The sequence below is a fragment of the Oryza brachyantha genome, chromosome 10, assembly GCF_000231095.2.
Source record: "Oryza brachyantha chromosome 10, ObraRS2, whole genome shotgun sequence".
In the NCBI taxonomy this organism is placed as follows: Eukaryota; Viridiplantae; Streptophyta; class Magnoliopsida; order Poales; family Poaceae; genus Oryza; species Oryza brachyantha.
The window spans coordinates 1,287,344-1,314,469 of NC_023172.2; the positions used below are offsets into that span (position 1 = coordinate 1,287,344).

At 37.5% G+C, this 27,126-nt stretch overlaps 3 protein-coding genes across 3 annotated transcripts; all 3 read right to left on the reverse strand.

Annotated features, from left to right (window-relative positions):
* Positions 1 to 707: 707 nt before the first annotated feature.
* LOC121055560 lies at positions 708 to 2,257 on the reverse strand. The gene is made up of 2 exons (XM_040528313.1): positions 1,940 to 2,257; positions 708 to 1,873 (listed from the first exon to the last, which is right to left on the reverse strand). The coding sequence occupies exon 2, from the start codon at positions 1,863 to 1,865 to the stop codon at positions 1,224 to 1,226; it is 642 nt and encodes a 213-aa protein (XP_040384247.1). The 5' UTR covers positions 1,866 to 1,873; positions 1,940 to 2,257; the 3' UTR covers positions 708 to 1,223.
* A 3,707-nt stretch (positions 2,258 to 5,964) lies between these two features.
* Positions 5,965 to 9,009, reverse strand: LOC102700833 (GDSL esterase/lipase EXL3-like). The gene is made up of 3 exons (XM_006662110.3): positions 8,666 to 9,009; positions 7,362 to 7,949; positions 5,965 to 6,416 (listed from the first exon to the last, which is right to left on the reverse strand). The coding sequence occupies exons 1-3, from the start codon at positions 8,943 to 8,945 to the stop codon at positions 6,229 to 6,231; spliced, it is 1,056 nt and encodes a 351-aa protein (XP_006662173.2). The 5' UTR covers positions 8,946 to 9,009; the 3' UTR covers positions 5,965 to 6,228.
* A 3,695-nt stretch (positions 9,010 to 12,704) lies between these two features.
* On the reverse strand, positions 12,705 to 26,558 carry LOC102717827 (alpha-mannosidase-like). The gene is made up of 29 exons (XM_006661564.3): positions 26,225 to 26,558; positions 25,988 to 26,071; positions 23,965 to 24,053; positions 23,716 to 23,890; positions 23,291 to 23,410; positions 23,096 to 23,179; positions 22,958 to 23,029; positions 22,741 to 22,854; positions 19,913 to 20,013; positions 19,746 to 19,839; positions 19,465 to 19,632; positions 19,294 to 19,377; positions 18,961 to 19,026; positions 18,825 to 18,881; positions 18,377 to 18,596; positions 18,179 to 18,300; positions 17,523 to 17,591; positions 17,373 to 17,432; positions 15,893 to 15,964; positions 15,766 to 15,813; positions 15,535 to 15,654; positions 15,232 to 15,297; positions 14,386 to 14,498; positions 13,925 to 14,009; positions 13,704 to 13,814; positions 13,524 to 13,619; positions 13,385 to 13,432; positions 13,233 to 13,301; positions 12,705 to 13,105 (listed from the first exon to the last, which is right to left on the reverse strand). The coding sequence occupies exons 1-29, from the start codon at positions 26,417 to 26,419 to the stop codon at positions 12,917 to 12,919; spliced, it is 2,991 nt and encodes a 996-aa protein (XP_006661627.2). The 5' UTR covers positions 26,420 to 26,558; the 3' UTR covers positions 12,705 to 12,916.
* Positions 26,559 to 27,126: the final 568 nt, after the last annotated feature.

Genomic DNA, 27,126 nt, shown 5'->3' on the forward strand with positions numbered 1-27,126 from the left:
GAGATCTTGTTTAGTTTCCAATTTTTTTTTCAAAAATATCATAATCGAATCTTTGAACACCCAAATAAAGCACTAAATATAGATGAATCAAAAAACTAATTGCACAGTTACGGAAGAAATCTTGAGACGAATCTTTTGAGCCTAATTACTCCATGATTAGCCATAAGTGCTACAGTAACCAACATGTGGTAATGACGGATTAATTAGTCTCAAAAAATTCGTCTCACGGTTTCTAGGCTAGCCATGAAATTCGTTTTTTTCATTCGTGTCGAAAACCCCTTCCGACATCCGGTTTTCGATGTGACCCCTTTAGTAAAAATTTTTGCCAACTAAACAACCCCTGAATTGATAAGGTAGTTAGGTGTTGGATGAAGTGCTACTAGATAGGTTATTTAATGAGGTTGTGGTATCTCTAAACAAACGTAATATGACTAAAGAATACTTATGTTTTAGTCGTAGAACCAGTTTTTAGCCCTAGAATTTATGGAAACAAATAGGGTCTTAGCGAGCCAAAATTTAGGATGGTGTGACAGAAAAACCAGTGTTCGAGGATATTATAATAACGATTTTCTTTTGCCATGCTGACGAGGAAAGCAGGGAGGAGGCAGGTTGATCGGATTCGCTGCTCCCCTGTGTTGACGACGACCTACCTCTCAACCAGATTTGAATCTGCTTTGTTGCAAACCAAACCAACCATTAAACCAGCATAAATGGATCATCATGCATGAGATACATAGTCCCCAAATTCAAAATAGGCAAGATTTTGCTAAACTATGACACAAGAGGGATGATGACATCATACAGAACACCCCAATTGATCGATAGATATATCTTGATACAAGGCAACAAAAAACAGACCCCATCAAGAACATACATAATCGCTGTGAATAATTCTATGTAAACCCTTGATTAGCCTTAGGCTTTAGCCAATCCCTACCTGGGTTTACTTATCTCACACAGCCCTCAAAATTATAGAAATAAATTGAAACAAAACACACTTTTTTTTCTCACCATTTCTTCCATCCAAAGAAAAAAAAATGTCTCGGTGAAAGAAATGGAAAAAAAATAATAGACACACATACAGATTTAAAGACGAATAATAATAATAATAATAATAATAATAATAATAATAATAATAAAACCGCCGCCGCTCGCAACCTCGCATGCATAAATATCGATGCGAAGACGGCGGCGGCGGCGGCCGTGGATCTCCGGCCGGCGGCCTACACGGCGCAGGACGGCGGGGCCTTTGCGGCGGCCGCTCTGACGAGGGAGAAGGTGGGCAGCGGCAGGCTGCTGGGCGGCGGCGCCAGCGCGTGCAGCAGGTCCTCCACGAACCCGCGCGCTACCTCCCGCTCCAGGTCGTCCAGCGCCGCGGCGACCGCCGGCGCCGGGGGCAGCGGCGCCGCCCTTTCGAGCGGCCGCCTCCGCTGCGCCCTCACCGGCTCCTCCGCCGACCTCGGCGTCCTCGGTTTCTTCCTCTTGCACTCTCCCGCCACCTGCTTGCTCCGCATCATCGCCACCGCTCTTCCCTTGGTGACGGCAGTGGCGGCCGGCGGCGCCCGCGGCCATGGCCCGTAAGGGAGCGTGGAGTATTTGGTCAAGGCCGCCGGGATCGGCAGGTGCGGGAAGAGAGCCCCCGGCGCCGGACATGGCGCCGCCGCCGCCGCGTGGTAAGTGTAAGGCATGTGTGGGAGAGAGAGCGAGGAGTACAACGCCGCCTCGTAAGGCGTGTACTGAAATGGAGTCCGCGCCGGCGCATACGTGAAGCAGCTGCCGTAGATGCTTCTGCGAGGCGGCACCACGGTGAGCCGCCGGCCGTCGTCGATGCCGCCGGTGAATTGGTCGACGAGGACGTGCTCCATCGATCGATCTGCAGCCAAGAAATCAGCAAAGCAACAAGAGAAGCTAGCTCCAGAAGGTGTAGCTAACTAGCTACCTATTAATAACTCTGCAATTCTGCATCAAGGATGAGTTGACATGATCATCTAATAGCAGAGCAAGAACACTTGCATAAAATTTTGCAAGAGGGTAGAGGAAGATCAAATTAAGGAGAGAAGAAAGTTTGTTCTTTTGATGGAAATCAAGGTCTAAAGATTGGGAAGATTTCGTAGTTTGATGAGAAGGCAGAGAGGGAAATTAATTAGTAGATAATTTAATGAAGTAGCTGCTAATTAACCCTCCTCCGGGCAAGGGCTGGAGGAGGTTATGCCGGGCTGCCTTTTATATAGGGAGTAGGGTGGTGCAGTTGACTTTCAAGTCGCCATCTTGGGTTTCTTTGTGTGTGTGTGATTTGATATTAGCAAGTGATTTGCACATGTGAATCTCTAATCCCAACTTGTCATTCTCTTCTCCCTGTCCCCTCTCTGTACTAGCCTAATTATTTTTTTGACATGTCAATGGCATAGGTTCACATATGGAATAGTTCTTCTTTTCAAAACTAATTTTATCGATGGGGTAGCTAGAACGGTATTTTAATGAAAACAGCTGAATATTTTCCTTCCAGAGTAATTATATTGACGAACTTGAACTCTAAAATGGTTTCTTTTTCACATAAACAGTTATATTTAGGAGGAGAAAAAACCATGATCGATATTATTTTCTCCAACAGTGTTTCCTCCGGCCATATATAAATTCACTTTTACAACACAAATATATAAGAGATTATGTATTTTCCTAACAAGAATTGTGAGCTACACCCTTCTTACTAGAATATAATAACTTTTACAACTATGTATAGGTACTAGAAATATTAGTAGAATCAAACGAAGAACACGTTAGAATTTCAATATATTTTGAAATAAATTTTGAGTGCCACACGCGGTTATATTTTAGGATGAAAGCAACGATAGCATAACTTTTTTTAGAAAAAAAACAACAGTAATGTATAAATATGCAAGATAAAGAGTACTCAAATGGATATAGAAAAACCAAGGCGTTCCATCCAGAAATAATCAACTTGTCCCAAGTTGCAGCAATAAGAGCACCGACCAAGTACGGGCATCTGGGCTTGACCCTGAGATAATAGCCTGACTGATCTCTCTGGACCCCGACCGCCCATCACACCGCCACCACTATCCCATCCAATCATACGGATCCCACGACATCGACGGCCACTCTCGCTGACAGCGGGCCCCACGAACCCGGTGGCCCCCACGTGGGGACTTGACCCGCGCGGCGTGTGGCGGCCGGGGCGGGAGAATCCGAGGCGGGCATGTGCGCGACGAGGGCGAGGGCGACCAACCGACCGCCAAACCGACGCTGGCCGTTGGATCGTGGCGGGGAGGGGCGTGGAGGCACATCTTGCCGTCCGTTGTTGCGTGTGGACTGCATTGCATCCCCCACATGCGCATATTTTGTTTTTCTTTTCTTTTCTTTTTCTTCGAGAGATATTGTCTATAGCTTAGCTGTCTGCTCCCTCCATTTTATAATCTACTAGCTAAATACTCGTGTTTTGCTACGGAGAAATATAAATTATATATGTTAGTATTGTTCGAAACTTGTATTTTTTGGAGATGAAAAATAGAACCAATATATAGGACTATTTTAAAATATTTTATATACATAAAGAAATAGTTGGTAAGACAATATTATATAATATAGGTGGTGGATGACAGATTCACCGTCACCACCATTACTAAAAGAAGTATAGAAAATGTTTAATTTTTACTTGTAATGTTTGATCATTTATATTATTTAAAAAATTATGAAAATATCATTTATATTGCTTGTGACTTACTTTATTATTAAAAAACTTTACACGATTTATTATCTTTTATATTTTTATAAAATTTTTAAATAAAATAAATAATCAAACGTGGCAAGTCTAACATCATCTAACATGTTGTATTATGAAAGGGAGGTAGTACTAGTTAGGTCCCCTGGTTACTGTACATGTAAGTACATCAAGCTGTCTTTTCTTAACGACATATTTGTACTAATTTTGGGTTGTATCATTTCAATATATCATAAAATTTGTTTTCTCTCTTATCGCCGTGGGCCTATCACTCATGAGCCCAATGATGGCGAGTAAGAAAAAAATATTGTCTCTTGTTCCGCTATACTAGTGAATAAATCAATTGATATCCAAGAAAAATGTTGTGTAAAATAACAGCTACCAAAAATATAACTCGCTACTTAATCAGAATCGATACATTTTTTGGCATTTTCACTATAATATACTACGAGTGAATTTTCATGTCAACCCTTGCTCTTACTAAGAGCATTCTCAATCGCTTATCTAAATTTAATCATCCATAACTTTATTTGGATGATCATCTAAAACAGTTTTATCCTTCGTATCTCTCTATACTCCAGCAGATCATTCATATATGACATCCTCTTTATCTCTTTGGAGAATGGAGAGAACATATAAATATAGAGTTTTTCTCCTGATATAGATGACATCTAAAAATAAAGGATATGATGGATATTTCGTTGGAGCTATATTTTTATCCTTCATCCTCTATTTTTAAGATACAAGATGGGATAGAAGAGTTGTTGGAAATGCTCTAAAGTTTTATTTTAGACCCCGCTAATCGTCTATTTATACTTGGGATCTTAGCTCCCTTACCGTTTGATGTTCTCGCTTCATTCTTGTCCTCAAGTGTAGCCTTAGTTTGTCACCGTGGTATATGCACTAGTCACCCTCCTCTTTAATTTCTCCACAGTTAAATCGATGTCCTCTAATTAACAAATTAAGATAGTTCAACTGGTCCAGATTGGAAAAAATGTGTAAGAAAAAGAATATCCAAATAAAAAGATGTGGGCTAATGAAAGGGTTCAATCAAGAAGTGTATATATATATATATATATATATATGCTTCTCCCATCATATTAATTATTAACGTTGAGAGATAAATGAAGAGGCTCAACTGATCAACCACTCGTGCACATGCACATATGGCATGTATATATGCATATATGCACATATATATGATATATGCATGTATGCATCAGTAGTTTGAGGCTGCCACATGCAGTTGGATCGATCCGTACGAAGATCCCCATTTTGGAGAGCGACCATCAGTCGTGGTGCCCACGTGTATTGCATATGGAGATTCGGGAAGTATATATGAACCGACCATGTCGCCAAACCGAAAGACTATCGATGGATGATATCACTCTCTCGGTTTATCTTAATATTATTTCAAGTTAAACTCTTTTAAATCCAATCTAATCTATTAAAAAGTATAATAGTTCAGCACAAAATAAGTATACTATAAAAATATATTTAGTAATAAATTTGATGAAACTAAAATTGAACTTTTCGATGGATTTGACTTATAATAGATAGAAAGTGAATTATAAAATAAAACAAAGGAGTAGAATCTCACGTTCTCAGATGTACTAGCCCGATTATTGATCGTACAACTGTACTTCATCTCACAAGCGTCAATTGCACCGTGGAGGACATGCTCGGACTAGGTCCACATGTCCCCTGAGTTATGTAACCGCATAAAAGGTTTAATTACATCTAAAATAATATAGGAATAGTACTTGATTAATTATAAAAACCAATAAGGTTTTAGTATAATTCCACACTAAACTAGCACATACGTAATGGGCCAACGATATTACACTTACGAGCAAAAGACACAACTTCGCACCATAGGAACAAGCTGTGCTATTAGTTTTTTATTTGTTTAAGTATATCTTAGAATATACGTTAGTCGTATACCATAATAGATCCAATAGACCAGATAGGTTGCTACTGTACTTATTAGATCATGTAGCAAGCGTATTATTAAAAAAATATGGTATTATTGTAAATAACTACTCAACGAATGTTATTTTTAGTTGAATAATCTGTCTAGGCAGCGTAAACAAATCATGCGCTCTGGCTCAGGTGGCTTGGGACATCCTACCTGGGCACCACCACCGTCAACAACCACATGGTCCACCCCGCCTTCTTTCAGACTTAATAGAAAGGAGACTAAAACTATATCAATAGAAAATAACATGTAGTCACAAAACAAGAAGAGCTAAAAGCTCACACAAATGCAGTTCTATAACACACGGGCACACACCACTACACACGAATAATATGTCGTACAAAACATTTGTATATGTCCTCCTTAACACAAGCTGAATAGACGGAGTAGCGGTGAGCTAGAGTAGCTTATATATACTTGTGGTGAATTAAGTAGCTTAAAGGAAGGAGAAAAAATGAAATACCATATGACCAATTAATTAAGCCAGATTAATTAGCTAGCTAGGTGATGATGACTATAGAAAGCGGAGGTAACGATGGACGACCTGATCGACCATGAGCTTGTAGGCCCTCTCCGTGGGGTGGTAGCTGTCCCAGAAGACGTAGTCCGATGGTACGTCGCAAAGCGGGCTCGCGAAGTTGCACAACACGCTGGCCGCTAGCCCGATGTAACCACAGCATGCATCCTTCCCATTCTTGAAACCTTCAAGTAATTTTGCCATATATATATTTAGGTTAGTCATATAAACAACTATATGTTTAGAAAAAAATCTATATGGTTTGGTACATTGGCTGTGGTTCTTATTTTGTTAATTAAAGATTAAAGATTACTTAATTTTTAATAGACATTCAGTAATATAACTGATGGAATTAACTACTGTAAAGCTAAAAATCTATTTTAAAAATTGTAAGATTATGAACTTCTATATCGACTTTTTTAAAAGAAAAACATGTTGTTAAGCAGTTCGAGATACGTACAAAAAATCTAATTAATGACCTAAACGAAGGAATTAACTAATATAAAGTTAAAATTCTATTTTAGAAATGTGAGATTAAGAACTTATATGTATTTTTTTAAAAAAAAATGTCGTTGAGTAGTTTGAGATGCTCACGTGCAAAAGTCAAGAAAAAACCTAAGAATAATATGATATAAAGAATACAACTATTATAAATTTATGATTCAATGTGCCCACAATGTAATGAAGGTCCTCTGCGGTTGACTATACCGTGCAGTCGTTACTGACACGTAGGCCCAGCGAACCCTGGTATCACATGTCACTGACGGTGCACAGTGCAGTCGATTGCATGCAGAGGAACCTGATCCACCCATAATACGTATGGCTAGATCTCTAATCTTATTTAGATATGTATTAGAAAGCAATCGTGTGGATGTATGAGTATGAGTGTGATATATGTATGCGTGTACTCGTAGGAAAAGAATACATATGACTAAGTATCATGGACGGTCGTATTAAAACTTTAAAACTAGTATGATTGTCATACTTATTAATTGATATATCATATATTAATATATCTGGTGTATAGCCATGAAATCAAAATAAACGGATTGAGGTGACCCCCAACCGATTAAAAGAGGTTGCCGTCAATAATTTGTTGGAAATGATCGAGTAGAGGTAGATGGTGGTACCTAGGGCTTGGTAGCCATGCATGACGTCGGTGAGGATGGAGTAGAGGTCAACGTAGATGATCTTGACGCCGGCGAGCTGGCCATTGAGCCGGTTGATCTCCTGGCTGAGCTTGCGGTTGTAGAGCAGGGCCACCTGGTTGCGGTCGGTGGCGCACTGCCGCCGCACCCCGCCGGCGATGATCCGCTGCGCCGGGACGCACCCGACCGGCGGCGCCCCGACGACGAGGATCAGCCGGGCGCCGTGGCCGACCAGGGTCTGGACGGCGCCGACGGCGCGCTGCGCCATGAAGTCGGCGTACTGCGGCTCCGTCTTGCCGTCGCCGAGGGTGAAGTGCTGGACGACGTCGTTGGTGCCCCAGCAGAGGAGGTAGAGCGCCCGCTCCGGCATGGCGCCGCCCAGCTTGGCCTTGTACTCCGCGAACAGCTGCAGCTGCCGCTCCACCGTCAGCCCCGTCATCATGGTCCGGCAGGTGGCGTTGTCGTAGCCGCTCCCCGCCGACGCGAAGCTCACGCCCGTCCTGAGGTCGTCCATGGTGAGTTTCTTGTCCAGGTACGGCGGCAGCATCTCCTTCACCCCAAGCGCTGACGCTGCATTCTCTCATATATACAGATATATTGGATGCATGCCAATGATCAATTCCGACATCTAAAAACCTATCTATACAACTTTTGATACAAACTGTTCTGTCCGTTTTTCTTTATTTGATACAAAAAATTTTATACAAAAAATTTTGATACAAAAAATTTTATACAAAAAATTTTGATACAAACTCTTAAATCTAAGTTTTAATCGTTTATTTTATACAAAAAACTTTGTGCAAATATAAAAAATTATAGGTCATTCTTAAAGTTTTTATTAATAAATCAAATAATAATAAAATAACTAATAATAATATAATTTTTTAAATAAGACAAATGATCAAATATAAAATCAAAAGTCAATGACGTTATAAAAAAACCAGAGGGGTACTTCTTAGATTGATATAATTATATATATATATATATATATATATATATATATATATATATATATATATATATATATATATATATATATATATGTTGTATAGTTATAAATATAACATCTATATATCTATGTGACTTATATAGAGGTGATATAAACAGTGTAATATAATGGGTAGAGTCGATCACTTGGGTGGTTTTTAAATGTTAATTCGAAATATCCAAGCAAATATTAGTGGCTAAACCATAAACACATTGACTTCATGCGTTCTGCTAGTATATAGAATTATTAGGTGCATGTGGAAACACGGGAGATAAGTAAAATTAGGTAGGAACCTAACCTAAGAAGTCGACGCTGATCTTGCCGTCGGAGAACCTGCCGGTGGCCTTGCCGCCGGGGAAGTCTTTGCCGTAGGGAGGGAAGTTGGAGCGGATGATGGTGCGGATGTAGTTGTTGTTGCCCGTGTCCACCACCGAGTCGCCGAACGCCAGCACCGCCGCCACCTTCGCCTTCGCCGCCGCGCCGGGACTCGGCGGCGCTCCCAGCAGCGCCTCCACGGCTCCGCCTCCGGCCAGCGCGCTCAAGAACAAGATCACGGACACGGACACGGCCGCGGCCATGGCTGCCACGTACGTACTGATCGCCTTGGTCGATCGCACGCGTGCGTGCGTGCGTGTGGGTATTAGTATTACTAGCTTGATTTGATGAGTGGATCGAGAGACTTTGTCTTGAGTGGAGAGACTTTGCATGCAGCCGCAAGAGACCCGGCCAACTCGATCTGTCACTGTGTTCTGTTTTTAGAGTTTTGAGTCTGAGAGACAAACACAACATGCATGCAAAAGATCTCATATTACGTTTACCATCCTTAAAATCTTCGGTTTTTCGTTTTACGCAGTTGACTTTATCTACGTTGACCGTTAGTTTTATTTATTTTTTAATATAAATATATAAAATTATAAGTAACGTGTGTAGTTACTATAGTAATAATTTAAATCGTAACAAAATAATTAATTAATTATATAAAATTTTTCATTAAGACAAATGGTCAAAGTTATTAGCATTAAATAGAACAAAACAAGGAGTAATATTATATTTTCTTGTGTAAAGATTTGCTACCTCGACATATTTTTCAAACACCTTAAAATTTCTCTTTCATGTTTGATTCTCTCTTACCATCGTTTATTTAGAACTTGTTTAGTTCCCAAAATTTTCCTCCAAAAATATCACATTGAATCTTTAGACATCTAAATAGAGCATTAAACATAAATGAAACAAAAAACTAATTATACATTTATGGAAGAAATCTCGAGACGAATCTTTTGAGCATAATTAGTCTATGATTAGCCATAAGTGCTACAGTAACCCGTATGTGCTGATGACGTATTAATTAGGCTCAAAAGATTCATCTTACAGTTTCTAAGCGAGCCGTGAAATTTATTTTTTCATTCGTATCCGAAAACCTCTACAGACATCCGATCAAATATTTGACGTGACACCTAAAATTTTCTTTTTCCCCAGCTAATCACCCCAGTCTCGCCTGTCTCGGTCTCGTGATAGTGCAGAGTCGATCTGCTGCCTGTGCAGAGCAGCATACTATTTCAGCTTTTGATTCGCACATGACAAGCATGCTTTCCCTTCCCTTTGTTCTTCATTGCCATCTTTTTACTTGTTTATACTTATAGCTTAAAATTTAAGTTATCAATCTTAGATGTAGGGTTAACTTTTAGGTTTTTTTATCAAGTTTATTTTCTAGCATTGACTTTTAGATTGCTAAGAATATATATATAAAAATTTTATTCATGAATTATCTTCCGTTTGCAAATATGTTTGTGTCCCACCCCACCATCATTTACCGCACTAAACCATAAGGAACCATATAAAATTTTTTAAAACATTAAATTATTATTTTTAAATTTAACGTGGTTATTCTAGTATTACCATTAGCGTTACCGGCGATAAGTTAACCGGCCGGTGGTTTGGAGAACTGACGACAATCAATGTGTATTAATTTTTATTTTATCGTTCTTCACAAGGAGTGCTCTGGTTACAATCTTAAAAAGCAGACAGAACAAATCACTCATCTGTCTGCTCGCTGAGTCTGCAGGGTTTTACTTTGAAACATTATCTGATTGTGATCAGCGAAAGTTTGCAACCTTGTTATGTCGTGGTATCAATCATGACCACCAAATATTTACATTTCGGTTTTTATAGCTGAAGAATTGGAATATATGTTTCAACTGCCAGAACAGTGATCAGTGCTCACTGGCCATTTTAATGAAAAAGACAAATGACATATTTACCACAAAAAATAATTATAAATAAAACTTTCATATATGTCTTCTTAGTGATCTAAAAGCCAATGTTAAAAAATAAACTATAATGCAAAATCTTAAAATCAACTTTAAATTTAGGATTAAAAATTTAAATTTTGGCTTATAACTATAAGCAAAAGCGAAAAGATCAATAGCCGTGAATATGTGCTTGATGAATATATCCTCCGCCTGAATAGAAAAGATTTTTTTATTTTGTCAAAATTTTTTAATATTTAATTTTAAAACTAAACCACAATGGAAATTATTTATAGATTTGTTCCTTTTAATCACGCCGTCTGCTTGATGTGTTTATACATTAGGACAAAAAGACTGAAAAGAGACGGTCTTGACAAAGAGGCTCAAAAGAGACGTCTTATTGAAGACATTTTTCTAGTCGTCTCTGTCTTCAGAACCGTTTCACGAGTAAAGACACTTCCTAAAGACAACTCTAATGTATATCACAAAAAGAAACAATAATATGAATCCATGATAAGGTAATAGTATGTATGTGAATACAAAGGAGGGAATAAGGGCACGTGTGGATTGATGGACTTTCAGTAGTTGTGGACCTTCTCTCTAGGGACTATAAAATTTATGAGGGACTTGGACTTTTTTTTTTATCCAACCAGTATAATAAGATGAGACCTGCAATAAAAAAATAATCAAATTGTCAGCCAACAATGATCTCTCCCATAAGTAAAAATGGTTATGTGGGACCCACTATTGTATATTTTATTTTCTTCTCGTTAGTAATAAGCGTGTGCCTTGTTAGTACCTACTTACTGCTCCCATGAGTAACAATTAGGGGTGGATAACGAGTCGGCTCGGCTCGACTCGGTCTGGCTCGTTAAGAGAACGAGCTGGCTCGGCTCGGCTCGTTATCGTAACGAGCTAAAAATCCAGCTTGGCTCGGCTCGTTACAAAGCTTGAGCTGGCTCGTTAGGCTCGCGAGCCATGCATGAAAAGTTAATTTAAACAATTTTTTAACAGATTATATAAGCAAATTTTCAGTTCAAACATGCAAATCATATGAAATTGTATCTAAATATTAAAGTTTGAACCAACAAATCACATGGTGAACCTATAAAGTATTGAACACATGATTTCCGGGGTGGAATCAATGAATGCCGACGAATCGCGTATCTTTGGTCTAGCTCGTTAGGCTCGCGAGCAGCTCACGAGCCAGCTCGAGCTGACTCGTTATCTCTAACAAGCTAAAATGCTAGCTCGGCTCGTTAGAAAATGAAATGAGCCGAATCGAGTTTGTCACGAGTCAAGCGAGCTAACGAGCCACGAGCTTTCTGTCCACCCCTAGTAACAATGGTTATGTCAGACCCCTTATAGTATATTTTATTTTAATACCTCCTCTGTTAAATGATTCATTGTTTAGCTTATCGGAAGAAAAAATAAAATGACTTATTTCCTAACAAAAGATATTTGTGGCTAAACCTTTATTTGTGTCTATAGTGATTTAAAAGCAAATGTTCTAAAATAAACTACGATAAAAGAAAACATCCAAAATTAATCTTTAAAATTTTGGCTTATAAGTAGCTACAAAAGCAAAATGGTAAGAGCCCATATTAAAAGATGTTTTGATCATAACTAGATTAATACATATATCAATAAATATATTTTACCTATGTGTCAAGATTTATTATCATATAGTGAGGGCCACGACATCTATAATGTAAAATGGAGTTCTACTTATCACCAACTTTTCATCACCACCCCTGTCCTTTTGCTTTTGCTTTTGCTTATAAGCCAAAATTTGAATTTCAACCTTAAATTTAGAGCTGAGTTTAGGGGGTTTTTTATCGTAATTTATTTTTCAGTACCGTCTTCTTTTAGATCACTAATAACATGTATATAAAATTTTTATTTAAAAGTTATTTTTTATTTACAAATATGCCGTTTGGTGTCATAAGAAGGTTCCTTCGTGGGCGTTGTTTTAAAAATTGAAATATAAAAAGGTTTAAAAATTAATAAAATCAATGCACAAGCAGGCTGCTACACCAGACTCCAGACTCCCAGGTAACCAACAAAAACACCTAAAAGAAGCCAAGAACATTTTTCATTATTCCATTTGCTGGAAGAACTTATTATTCTGTTATCAGTACCAGTTACGGACAGCAACATTATTCTGTGTCAGCTAAAATGAGGTAGCTATCCAGATGCTTTTCTTCACAGCAAGACAGAGAGAGAAAAGCCAACAGGCCCAAAACAATCCCCTGAGTAACTATTTATGAAACTCCATGGCTAAAACTACTGCAGACTGCAGTTCAGAATTTTAGCAGGAATGTACGTATCTCCATGGGTCCAAGCTCAACAACGAGTGTCTGACTGTTAACAGGGCCACCCTTCACCGGGACAGGATCATTTTTGGTGTCGCCGACAACCCTCCAGTTGAGCTTTTTCATCTCTGACTTCTTTTGGTTTGCAGACAGGCTAGTCTCAGTCAGTTCTTTGATCTGTACAATCAAATTGAACGGCCATAATTACTTAATGTTAAGCCTCTTCTCTCTCTGCATAATTAGTTTTACAGCAACAACTTCTATTATTATTAATGCAAAAACATGGCTTTGATGGATCACTTACCGTCCTCTTTGCAAACACCTTTTTCAATTCAACTTTGGCCATTACTGAATATTGAGTATCCTCACCAGCCTGCAACTCCAGAAAAGCAGTAATGAGTATATATCTCCTGGAGAACCAAATAGGAAGAAATTTCATATGAACTGCATATATACCTGAAAAAGATGTGCCAAGCGAAGCAGTGTGGTACCATCATCAAGATTCTGAAATGTCGACAGATGTGTTTAGATGACTTTATCACTAATAAATACAGTACTGGAATTGAAGTATGCAGGAAGGTATGAGTATGATAACCTGCAAAGTGATGATTGCGACATTATCAGGAAGACTATAGTTTGCTTCTATCATGCTTGATTTTGCAATGCTGTAGGATTTCCAACTCTGCTCGTCCTGTCAGAGTAACATAGATGCTAATTGAAGAATCCATAACATGATTTTCTTCAACAACTGATAGAAAAAATAATGCAAATGTACCTCATGTGCAAAGGCAACAAGAAATGGTGAATAAACTTGTTGGCCATATGTTCGGCGCCAATGAGCTCCATGCCCTTGCTTATTGACATTGATATAGTAAGTTGCCCTGGCCTGAAAAATTAAGTTTCTATTAGTCAGATGCAATATCTCTAGAGTACACAACATCAAGCTGTATACCATCAAGAGAAGAGACAGATACAAATTTTGAAATGAATGTATACCACGAGTCCATTGCACTCTGAATCCACACATACAACTTCATCAAGTGGTTCCCCAACACCTCTGCTGTCGTCATTAAGAATACGCCTGATGGACATTATTCATGGTTAGATATATAATGTGCAAGTAAGGTATAGAATTTTATACACTACTTTTGTTTGAATTACAAGAGACTGGAAACACTTGCCCAGTTAAACAGTACAGTAAAGGAGCTTTGGCGTGTTAAAAAAAAGGGGGGGTATTCAACATTTACAGTTTTTGTTTGATGGATAGAAAAGGTTTTTGGTCAGTCGCTCAGTCCCTATAAATTCATTCTGTATTTTGGTTTCAAAATAACATCACCACATTAAGATGATCTGTATTTTGGTTTCAAAATAACAAAAGGAATATGGTCCGGACATCTCCATGGAAATTGCTCTGGTGCTATATTCTGTGATCCAGAATATTAGATCAGGGCGCTTACCTGTGAAGCATAATTTCAATTTGACCATCTTGAATACTTGAAGCTCCAACAGCATGATCGACAAGGACAGATAGTTCATATTTCCCATCTGCTACATATATTCCCAGGTTGACCTGCCGAGTTAACGCATAAGGAGTAGCAAAACCAGTAAAAACAATTAATCTCGTTCAGAATAGTTGTCTTAAAATACTCTCTTCTAGTAATAGAACTAATGTTGATTGGTTATTTTCTCTAATCCAATTGATCAGATCACTTATACTATCACATCAACTACGGGTAGTAGAACTCTAAATTAATCTGAAAATTCTTCTACCGATGATAATACTGGTAGTAGAAAGAGAGCACCATAGCCAAGCCCTGTTCAGAAATATAGAAGAAACATACCAGTACATGCAATTCAGTACTTACTACTCACTCCGTTACAAAATATAACTACCTTTAATTATGAATCTAGAATGGAGGGAGTAATCAATTAGAATATATGTCCTCAGGTGGTCCTCATGATATTTAAGGGAAGAGGAGGGCTAAAAGGAGAAATGTTAACTCAATTGATCTTTCTGAAATTCTGATCATAGGAATCAGCATTTGGTATTTATTCCTTTTAAAATATCATTGAAGCACATTATGTATCTAGTTTGCACAACTAGCATAGCTTTCAGAAAGTGTCACCCATGGACATAGACATGAAAAATTCTGTGTTAATAATATGCATCATTTGTGATGGTCCGTAATGATTTGAACTTTGTGAAATAATTTGAATATGAAATAGATCGTAGTTAAATAGCCACGGTAGTATCTGAGAGACCTAAAATGATTCTGTTATAAAAATTTGAATATTGTACCTACCGGGTAGTAATTTCCTGCAACTGGTTGAGTCACTTGAAGATCCCAATCATCCCTGTGGTTTCTCACCTGAAAATGAATAATACTCTCAGTGAACTTTTCTATAAGAGTACATCAATTTTTAAACATCCATAGCACCATTCTGAAAAAGAGTTTCAGTATAACTCAGTTTCAAATTAAAACAAGTTCAATATATATTAATAAGAACACTGAAAATTATTTGCATACATGCTTTTGAGGGCCAACTAATACATGAACTAGTAACTGATAAGATAAATATACGGGGTAGATTATACTGATACTCACCCTTTTGATGAAATCCTTTCCATTAGAATCTGTGTAAAATGTACTGTTTGTGACCATATTTGCTGTCAGTCTGGTGACAACCTCCTTTCCTATGTCATCATCAACAGGTATTGGTCCAATCTTTCACATATGAGAGAATAGCACTCCATTAAATGTATGTTAGCATCAATGGCATATCATATTGTTCAACCAAAACATCAATATATTTTCGAGGTGGAAGATTTTACTAACAGTATATTCAACTTCGGCATGCTCTTTATCCTTGTAGAGTCTTGTGACCTACAAAGATCAAGTGAACCACGCTATAGTCACACTCCTGATGGAAGAAATGTAAATTTGGGTAAGTTTTTAGAATGACCTGATAAATCCAAGAACTGAATTGTTGATGGACTTCGTCAACAAGAGGTCCATGGATAACTTTCAACGGTACCTAACAGGAAATAAAATACAGAAATGTATGTAAGGAGACACAATTATATTAGTATGTGTTTGGTGTATAACTTAGGGAATATACTGTATGCCACTGAGTTTGCCACGAATCAATAATTTATTATTGATTTTGTTCATTTCTATAATATGCCACTAAGCTCATTACTTACTTCTATGATATGCCATTCGGCTAGGGGTCATCTTTTCACTTGTGGAAGGAAAAAGTCAAACAACATATTTGCGAAGGTAAAATAATTTGTAAATAAAACTTTTATGTGTATGTTCTTATCTATCTAAAAGTCAAGACTGAAAAATAAACTACGATGAAAAGAACTAAAATCGAGTCTAAATTTAAGATTAAAAAATTAAATTTTGGCTTGTAAGCAAAAACAAAAGCAAAAAGATGAGGTGCCAGACTATTTTGAAAAAAAAAACAGCTTCATGGCATATTGTGGAATAATTGGTAAACTCAGTTTTTTATATAAAAGATGACAATGTCAATGGTAAATTATTGAACCAGAATAAACTCAATTAGCAATGGCATTGGGTAGATTTTCTCATAGCTTAAGGCCCTGTTTCTTTTGGCTTAAGATTATTATAATCTAGATTATTGAGTCAGATTATTATAAACTAGATTGTTATTATCTATAGTAGAATAAGCTATGAGTTGTTTCTTTACTAGATTATTAAAGCCTAGATTGTGGGTTTGCAAGTCTAAAGAGGGAGTGAGGTGGCATGGTGGATAATTTTCACTCAATAATTTAGAAAAAGCTCACCTAAATGAACTTATCGGATTATAATAAGCTGGGCTCAAGATTATAATAAGCTACTTTAAAAAGTTATATATTTCTTTCAGCTTACACCTAATAATCTGGATTATAATAATCTCAAGCTGAAAGAAACAGGGCCTAAGTACTTGAGTGTTTGGTCTCTTACATAGCAATTTGAGAGACTGTGTGTAAAAGAACTTAACTTGACAGACAACATAAGATTATTTGTAAAGTGATAATTTGAAACTACAAAACATTAGCAACCTCATCCTTTTGCTTCTATTTATGCTCGTAAGCCAAAATTTGAATTTTCAACCTTAAATTTGAAGTTGATTTTAGAGTTTTTTCATCATAGCTTATTTTTCAGCCTTGGTTTTTAGATCAATAAGAACACGTATATAAAAATTTTATTTTAAAAATTATTTTTTGTTTGTAAATATGCTATTTGGCTTATTCTTTGAAAAAACCAAAACAATCACCTTCCATGCACACTACGACTGACTCAGCATTAACTACTTACTGTTATTAGAAATTTTACCCTCCTACAATCTAGGAAAACTAATGTTCTAGGGAAGATATATGGGTGAAAATTAAATAAAAGAGAAACAAATGCAAATATGAAATAGGGAACTTTTTTACCGTTCTTGAAACTATAGTCGGTGTAGCCCCATTTGGTCTGAAAATATAGGCTCCAGACGCCTGTAATACGCATGCATATATAACAAAAAAGGTCAATTATGTGAATAATACATATTTTCCAATCAATAAAGTTTTGGTTTCACATAATACCTGTGAATCCGCAGAATCTCCCGTGCTTGAACCATACCAAAGAAAACTCTGTTGAATTGGCAAATCCACCTGAAAGAAACTCGCTAGTTGTGGTATTGGATTTGTATGTGCCATAGATAATACAAACATAGAACAAGTTTATCTCCATAAACAACATGAATTTCATATAACAAGATTGATCTATTTTTTAATTCTTTATTATCTTGCAAATTATGCAAATGAGAAACCAATACTACCTAAATATATTTTTTATAACATAACATTCTGCATAGAATTATTGAACAAGTATTGATAAGAAACGGTAAACTACATGCATAATGCATTTAAATAGATATGTGTTGCTGCAGAAATTACCAGGAGAAAATTGTCAATAATTTTCTTAAGTTTCAAGCTTATGGCATTCTCATTTTCAGATAGCGTCACGCAAATACTACAAGCTCGAATAGGTTTATAGAATTTTCTATCAATGCATGATGCCAAAATCATGTTGTGATAGATCAAATATATGTGAACATTTGTTTAACCAGTGGTTGTCACATATTTTGATATACCATCCATAAATTTCATTGTGTGCTACAGATATTTAGAGAAAAAAACGCTTGAATTTTGTAAGTTGTTGTTTATTTCGACCAGAAGTAAATGTATTTGAGACTCACTCCAGAGATAGAATTGAACATCCTCTTGAGTTGTCCAGATGTTGATGAAAAGGACATCTTCAGAGGCCCTTGTCCAACTTGTATTGTTTCATTACTTGGAGAAACCATGGTTGAGACATGTCCTGGATAGTTGAAGGCTACTGATGAACAATTGATTAACAAGTTCAACCCAATTATGTTAAGCTAATAAAGTTTCACCTGTCCCAGTTGATTTTGAAATGAAGTAGGTATTCCATCCCATGGGTGGTACAGAAGCTTGAAAAACTAGCCAATACTTTGGGGCTTTGTCTGACGTGATTCCAAGATAAGCCTTCACGTATAACTTCCTTAAATTTGCTGTCACGTTATCAACCTCAACTAGTTGTGACTCCAGAGAAGTTCCATCAGAGGTTTTCACAACTAAGTGAGCATCATTGACCTGAATATTATTAAAAGGAAATTTTCAAAACATGGAAGTTTTAGTTCAGTAAGGATCTAGTAATAGCAGGCACATGGTTCATCACAAATTTTGTTCTATGTGTTTACGAAGTATTGATATATTTGGATTGAATTGGGGAATATTGTTGTCCATATGAAGTTCTAATGCAGAGAGTGCCAGAAACTACTGAACAGATCATAGTGTTGAGTCAAGTTTTGAATAACTTACTGGAACTCTTATGAAGTCACTGCGTTCCCATCCAAGAGGATTATAAACAACAACAACCTTCAGAAGGTTCATGTCAGCATCTGAAAAACTTAAGTGGCATATCTTATGATAAAACAGGGTACTACTTAGTACTTACTAAACTCTTTGCTGCTGAAATTTCTTCTTCAGTTGAAGGGCAGTAGCTAATATTGAGCAGTTGGCACTACAATAGTTCGTTGAGCAAGACAAACGGTCACACCAGGAAAACATGTTCCAAAATTGCATATCGAAAATTTAAAATTTTATTTCTTAAACTGTTGTGCAAAAGCAGTCTTAACAGCCTACCTTCAGATGTAGTATTTTAGTGCCGAAGGAAAATATAGAAGAAATTAATGGTAAAATTATATGTGACAGAGTACTACAATAACTAATATTTCTTCTTTAAAAAAATGTAAGCATCATAAAGAAAATCAAGTGCAGAGTATCTTACCTGACTAAATTTCATTGCTGGAGACATACATGTTCCTTTGGAACTTGTCAGACAGGTTAGAGCAGTATTAACACCTTTCTCAACCTAAAAGTAAGAATGGATAATTTTCTGATTATAAATTATTTGCATCATGATATCATGGCAACAAGTTCTGCAATAAAAATCATGGACCTGAGACGCCCCAAGTGCAAGGCGTTTTGAATAGTCATCAGTCGTGTGTTGTTTTGCCGTTCCTGAGACTGCATCATGATGTTGGGCGATTCCCAGTGGATCTTCCAAGCTAGAAGTGAACAATCCTAAGGAACTTCTTCCCACCAGAAATTCTAATTGACGTGCAGCCTGTCAGGATTTGACAACATCCTAAAGTTATTTTACAATTTAGGATTTTTTTTAAAGAAAAATATGTTTTAGGATTCTTGTATCTCTAGACTTGTATTGCATAAATAACATACCAGGTAATATCCACTTATCATTCGAACATATCGCTTGAATGTTGGACGGCTTGTAAAGTATCCAGTCCAGTAAGCATTTGTTGAATCAGCATATCTGAAATATGCAGTACAGAATCAAGGACTGAAAGATGATTCTTCTTACTGATTTGTTGAGTTTGGTAACTTACGGGAAATAATCATCGTATTTGAGTGGCCATGATTCGTTTGATGCATGTTTTGCATCTGTGTAAATAGATGGAGTGGAATACAGTGCATGCACACGGCCATCCTGCAGTTTTCAGGGCATTAACTTTCTGTTTTCAAGTAGTGAAAAACCTCCCCACAGCTTAGTTATTAAAACCAGACAGAGCCAGAAGTTCAACAGGGAAAAAAAACAGATCCAGGGCCTAGTCATCTTAGTTTTCTTTTTTTTTGAGAATTACTGTAGTATGGGATTCCGTGGAGATGGTATAGGCAAAACAGTATCATAGCGTCGCGTGACAAAGACAGCTTGAAAGATGAAAGTATCACAGATACTATGTGGTATCAGACAGTATTATATGGTTCCCTGGCCGAGTTGCTAGTAAGAAGGGGATGAACGGCAAGAAACCGCAGGAAAGTAGCGTCGATGGGAGGCAGCGGGAGATCGCACTGGTCCACCGGCGCGTGTGGAGACGGGAGCCTTCGGCCTCGGCGAGAGAAAGAAAACACTATAATGGTTCATCGTTAATGAATCTCGTCTTGGACGGGATACGTACCATAGTCTTTGTGTTTTTTTATGGCTGGCATGGAAGAAAAATGTTTAGTCAGCTGGCCAACTGAAAAAATGAATTAGGATGACTCGGATCTTTTCCAACTTTGTAACCTTTATGACGACTCCTTGCATATTTTCTTCCAATGTTTAGTTGCTGATTTTACTTTTTGTATTTCTAGAGATGCTCTGGGTTGGAGGAGATGTCCAATCAATTTTGAAGATGTTGTCCATTGTACCTTCTGACCTCATAGATTCAGTTTCGCTATTTGTTTGCTAGCTGCTTGCTGTTGGCAACCCTGGTCAGCTAGAAATTGACATAGTTGAGAAAAGTTCGGGGGGTCTTATGGCTAGCACAACGAGATGATGGGCTATTTGATCCAGATTCAAGCCTCACTCCCCCCTTAATAAGTTCCGATATGGAATGCTGGATCGCCATTCTTAAATATTCTGTGAGGCAATAGTAGTAATAGTGGTAGCTTAGCTCTATGTTTACTCCCTTTTCTCTTCTCTTGTTTGTTGAGTTATTGTTATGCTTCAAGGTCAATTTTACCGTCCTCCAATAGATGTCTAAAAATGATCCTAAAACTAAAATTTGGAAATTGAGCAAGAAAATACATCTCCATCAGGTTTCTAAAAACATTCCTAATATTTACACATGCCTAATATTAAATCACTTGTGTTTTAAATTTGGGGTAAGAATACTTGTTCTTAATACAAGTTATTCATTTTTATATTTCTGTTGAAGGATGGCATAAATTTTATGCCTAATATTTTTTAGATGAACCTAATACAAACTTTTAAAAAGCAAAATATTAATATTCTCTTGGAGATGCTCTAAGAAAATATCTCTAGATATAAAAAAAATTTACCTCGAGGTAAAAAGTAAGTAGATGTAGTAAATTCTATTCTAGAAAATATGGTACCTTCTAATATTTTCTCAAGAATGATAAAATTGCTCTTGTTTGGATGGTAATCCTGCTGTGGTTGTGCGGCCCTGGCAAGTCTGCGAGTTCTCAACTGGTTTTCTTCGATCGATGTTAGTTGTGTTTTTAGTACTTGTGCCTTGTAAAGCCAGTATCCCCGGTAACCTGGGTAACCTGAACGTTGTGCTGCGGCCTTTTTCTAAAAAAAGAAAATAATGATGCACTTTTGCTAAACAACTGTCCATACGTTTGGTCCGTTGCAAACCGATGAAACAGCGCAATCTGCTTTTTATACCTACCGAGGATATGAAAAGTTCGCACTAACTAATTTGTTTGGTTCGATTCGTTCAAAATCAGACGTATGTGCTGCTGTCTTGTTGAATGACATGCACTCGGGTTAATCAACTAGGCAGAACTAACATGAACAGCACAGCTGAGGCCCCTTCCGGGAGGGGCGTAAAAGTTAACTTATGCCCTAGCGCATAGTAATAGATTAGTATATGATTAATTAATTATTAACTATTAAAAATATAAAATTGATTAATATGATTTTTAAAACAACTTTTCTATAAAAAAATTTTGAAAAAAATACATCATTTAGTACTTCGGAAAGCGTGCGCACAAAAAAAACGAGAGATGATTAGTTAACTTATAAGATGGTCATGCAAAGACTGAAGATCTGTTGCTGGTCCTCAAAACGGCAAGTTATTTTTTTTTTGTGAACGAATGTAAAATGCTAAAATGAGAAAGAGTCTCCTAAAATGAGGGAGAGGAAAGCATGCGGATTTTATTTATTTTTTAAATTTTTTTAATAAATATTATTTTTTAAACCTCTAAGGAAAATATTTTCACCGTATGAACTTTTTAGCAATGTCACCCTGCCTGCACTGGCAACAGTGGCTTTACTAAGGGTATGTCCACCTAAACATTGTCGTATACAATATGATAAATTCATTTAGCAAATCAATAATAATGATGATAAAATTAACAACATGACTCAATATATATACGCTAAGTAACATGTATTTATATTCTAGTACTTTTTAGAAATACATATATATATGCTGGTATATACCGAGTATTGAGTGTAAGGTATGTCGAGGCATACCTGACATACCCTTTGCCTACATCCCTGCTTTACCTGACATACCGAGTATTGAGTGTAGGGGTGGCAAGGCATGGCCAAAAAGATTGATTCGGATAGTGAAAATATTTCTTTTGAGGTTTACTAATAAAAATTATTTATTAAAAAGGTATAAAAAATAAAAAAAAATTCAGAGCATGAAAGCACAACTGACACTCTGGATAGTCTGAAGTTAAATTTGTGAATCAGCAATACCTTGTTCACATAATGGATAAGCCTGTCCATGTTCCGGAACCAAGATTCAGCATACTGGTAATTAAAATCATCTCCCATTGTCCACATTATGTGGTTTGTGCGCGTAACATTTGCCTATATTATAAAAACAGTAGAAAACAGATCCGGATTTCTGTTAAATGTCAATTTTGTACTTGGCAAAGTAAAGAAAGAAATGTAGCAGCAAATGAAACTTTACCTGTTTTATGGCTGCAAAAACAAAATCATTCACACGTTGTTCAACATTATAGTCAAACAGCAACATGTCATCCTACAAATGGTTGCACAGTCAATTAAAGATTCTGTATCTGGGGATGACTGAACTGCAAACATATACCTGTACAGGTACAAAATCATCCAAAACTTCAAAGCCAAAGCCATTCGGAGGGCTATAGTGGACAGGAAATGCATTTGTGAAGATCTGCGATTTGATCAGAATTGCGATAGTAATGCAATCAGCAATTTGATCACACATGCTAATTTATTAATGAATAGATATGGAATTATTTGAGCAAAAACAAACAATAGTAACCTGAGCAGATGAACCAAATGTTCTTGAGCCGCGCCATATAACCTCAAGTCCTTTGTCTCCTTTTCGCTTTGCCCTATCTTGGTAATCAATTCTCGCAAAGTGCATAGAATCGAAACCAAGCTAGAATTGCAATGTAAACAAATGTAAAATGTAAAATCTCCACACTCTAGCACATGGGGAAAGAGAATTCTATTGCGAGTAAAATTCTCAAACACACAGCAAAATTATATAGCTGCCAAAGCCAAACTTGAGTATCAACATCAGAAGATAACTTGAAAACAACAAAAGAACTTAGGAAAAATACACATAAATGGATTTGCAATAGAAAATTTGATAGTTTGAATGAGTTTATGACGGTACATTAGTTCTTTCAGGACATCCACATGCATGGACAGCATGGTGCTCAAATGTGATGTTAATATTACCTCTGCCCCAAGCAGATAACCTTGAACTGCAGAATGACCAAAAGGGTCAATTTGCCAGCCAGCTCTTGGGATCTTGTTAAATTGCTTCTTGATCATCCGATGACCAAGTGTGGTCTGATCAATCATGTCGATATAATGGACGGCAGCTTCATCATGCATACACCACCCACCATTTCTGAATTTAAAAATCCAAATTTCTCAAACTTCTAAAGACAAAATCCAATATAACAATGAGATCGCATCCCATACATGAACTCTAGCTGACCAGAATCAACTAGCTTGCGGACTATGGCCTGGATCGTTGGGCTTTTCTCAGCCCACCATCTTTGGAAGAAAGCCTGGATGGGCAAGACATATGTCAGTCTCTACAGTCAATGTGGTCCAACAATTCTTGGCAAGTAGCCGAAAAAGATAAGTCTTACTCTTATTAACTACTCCGTCCGTTTCAGGTTATAAGTCATTTTGACTTTGGTCAAAATCAAACTACTTTGAACTTGACTAAATTTATAAAAAAATATTAATATATACAACCTAAGACACACATATTGTGAAAATATATTTAATTATAGATTTAATTAAATTAATTTGGTGTTGTGCATGTTACTATATTTGTCTATAAATTTGGTTTAACTTAGAGTAGTTTGACTTTGACCAAAGTCAAAATGCCTTATAACTTAAAACGGAGGGAGTATGAGATAGATCCATCAAATTATTTGAACTCCATTTTCATTTATGGACTTCTCATACTTCTAAGAACAATTTCAGGAGCTATAAGTCGGCCCGATATGTCAGTGGCACACAAAGTTGTTTTGGATTTTGGAATTGCTGTTAAAATCTCAAGGCTGAAACCTGTGTTTCCAAAGAAATATTGGAGGCGCCTTCGGAATATTTAGTCGAAAAACAAAAGGTTATTTGAGATACTTTTGTTATATGAATATATAAGTTTGCATATAAAAATAATTTAAATTTTCTATCTATTTCGCCGGGAAATCAAAATTCCCATCTGACGTATCACCACATACAATTGTCAAACGCTTCATCCTTCGCAAAAATCAGCGTTATCTCGTCTTAAAAAGGTGGAAGTAGGAAACTAACTCAGCAATTCACTAGTACTTTTTGATCCGTGTGTTTTGAAACGCCATTGTTTAAATGTTTTATTAATTCTCAAATCTGAATACTCCCTCTGATTGGTACAGACAATCATGGAGAGGAGTGCAAATTTCAGGATGACGGATTCGATCAATTGATTGAGACACTGAATTATGGGCATCGTTATCCAGAACAGGAAGAAGGTCTGGTTTGGTACATGGTCCTTATATGCCCTAAACGATAGATAGAGGCAGACAAGAGGCGCACTTCCATCCCCACAACTATAAGCTAGAATGGGATCACTGGGACACAGTGCAGCACAACTAGGGATCGATGTACATGTGCTAAATTACAAAAGCTCATTAATATATTTGCTTGTCTTTGTCGTGGCATCTCGGGTGGTTGTTTTGTTTTTTATTAAAAAAAAGGCAAACCACGTATTTGCAAATGAAGAATAATTCGTGAATAAAAATTTTATAGACGTATTCTTAGTGATTTAAAAGCCAAGACTAGAAAATATACTTCAGTAAAAATCCTTAAAATCATTTGTAAATTTAAGTTTAAAAAATTAGATGTTAACTTATTACCATAGATAGGAGCGAAAAGATGGGAGTGAAAGTTGATGGAAACCGAAGCCACTGACAGGAACCCAGCAACACACCAAGATAGAGCGTACTCACGGATGTAGCAATAATGCAATATCCTCTCAAAAAGAAAAAACAGAAAAGCTATGTAGTACTAGCAAGTTTCGTTTTCTTAGTAAAAGCAAGTACTATGAGTGTGACGAGCACCTTAGACAAATAAATAAAAACAAATGCGAATAATTAATTCCTCGTGAATCCCCAGCAAAGCTCAAGCTGCCGACACCAAGTTTCTTTTCTTATCTGATTTACTCCTTGTACTCTACCTGTTATGCTTTTATTTTTCAATACTCTTTTTTTAAAAAAAACTAATTTTGGGAGTTTTTAGAGCTAACTATTGTTGGAAGAGCAAACCCAGGGATGAGTAGCTAAGTTACACATCAAAGTAAGTAGATAATAAATTTTAGTTACACATGGTAATTATGTTCCCTAGCAAAGGATGGATGCTAATCTTGGTAACAGAAGGAAAAAATTAAAGAGCAGAAATGGAAGGCAGAGGAAGAACAATGGAATCCGGTGGAGCATTCCGGCGAGCACCTGACCTGCTCCACGAAGACGAACTTGCGGCCGGGGTCCCGGACGAGCGCGTCCACCACGGAGTCGAGCGTGTTCATCACGCACGCGCCCTGCAATAATCCACAGCCCCCAGCTGCTCATAATTATCACGCAGAAGCAGAGCAGAGCAGCACGCACGCCGCCGCCGGCGCAAAACAGCGCGCCGGCCGCTCGTCTGAACGCGGCGCGAGGGAGATGGAGAGGCGGAGTTAGGGATACGTCACCTGGATGGAGTTGTTGGAGCCGACGAAGTACTGGTCGACGGTCTTGAGCCACCCGACGTCGTCGTGGGAGTGCGGCACCAGGTGCACGTTCAGCTTCCCGGCCACCGTCCCGCCGCTCGTGTTGTATCCCACGTACGCCTCCGCCCCCATAAAAAGCACCCCAAACACCGCCACCGCCACCGCCACCGCCGCCATGTCTCTTCTTGCGGTGGAAGAGCGAGCTAGCACTACTTACCGGATGAGGAAAAAGAGGACGTGGTGGTTTCCACGAGGAGGAGGATCACGGGGAGGCAGCCGGTGGGGTGGCCGCAAGCTCCAGGCGCAGCCGGCCCACCGCCGGCCGGAGAAGAGACAAGAGCTGGCAGTGGCTGGCAGTGCTTACCATCGACTCATATAGGAATAGGAGTATATATTTCTCTATCCGACGTTTATAACGTAATATGTTTGACTTTTTTATTTATTATTTGTTTTATTTAAAAAATTATGGAAATAGTATTTATTTTATTTGTTACTTATCTTATTATCAAAATAACTTTAAGCACGACTTATTATTTTTTATATTTATATTAAAATTTTGAATAAGACGAATAATCAAATGTTATAGTTTAAAAAGTCAAACATCTTAGGTTATGAAACGGAGTTAGTACCAAGTTTTCTTCCCTCAAAAAAGGGGGAGTTTGGTCCTGTGTGCACCAAGTGATAAGGGTTTTTTTTCCATTGTCTGTATATTCTAGAGTTTGGCAATTTTGACTGAGAATTATATGGAGTTTATAATTTGGAATATCATTTTTTATTATGAGTATATAATAAGAGGAGAGGAGAAGGTTCGGGGGGGGGGGGGGGGGGATACAAGAGGGGAGTGATATGGATAAAAGCAGGGCCAGGTGTAAAATGGTGACATA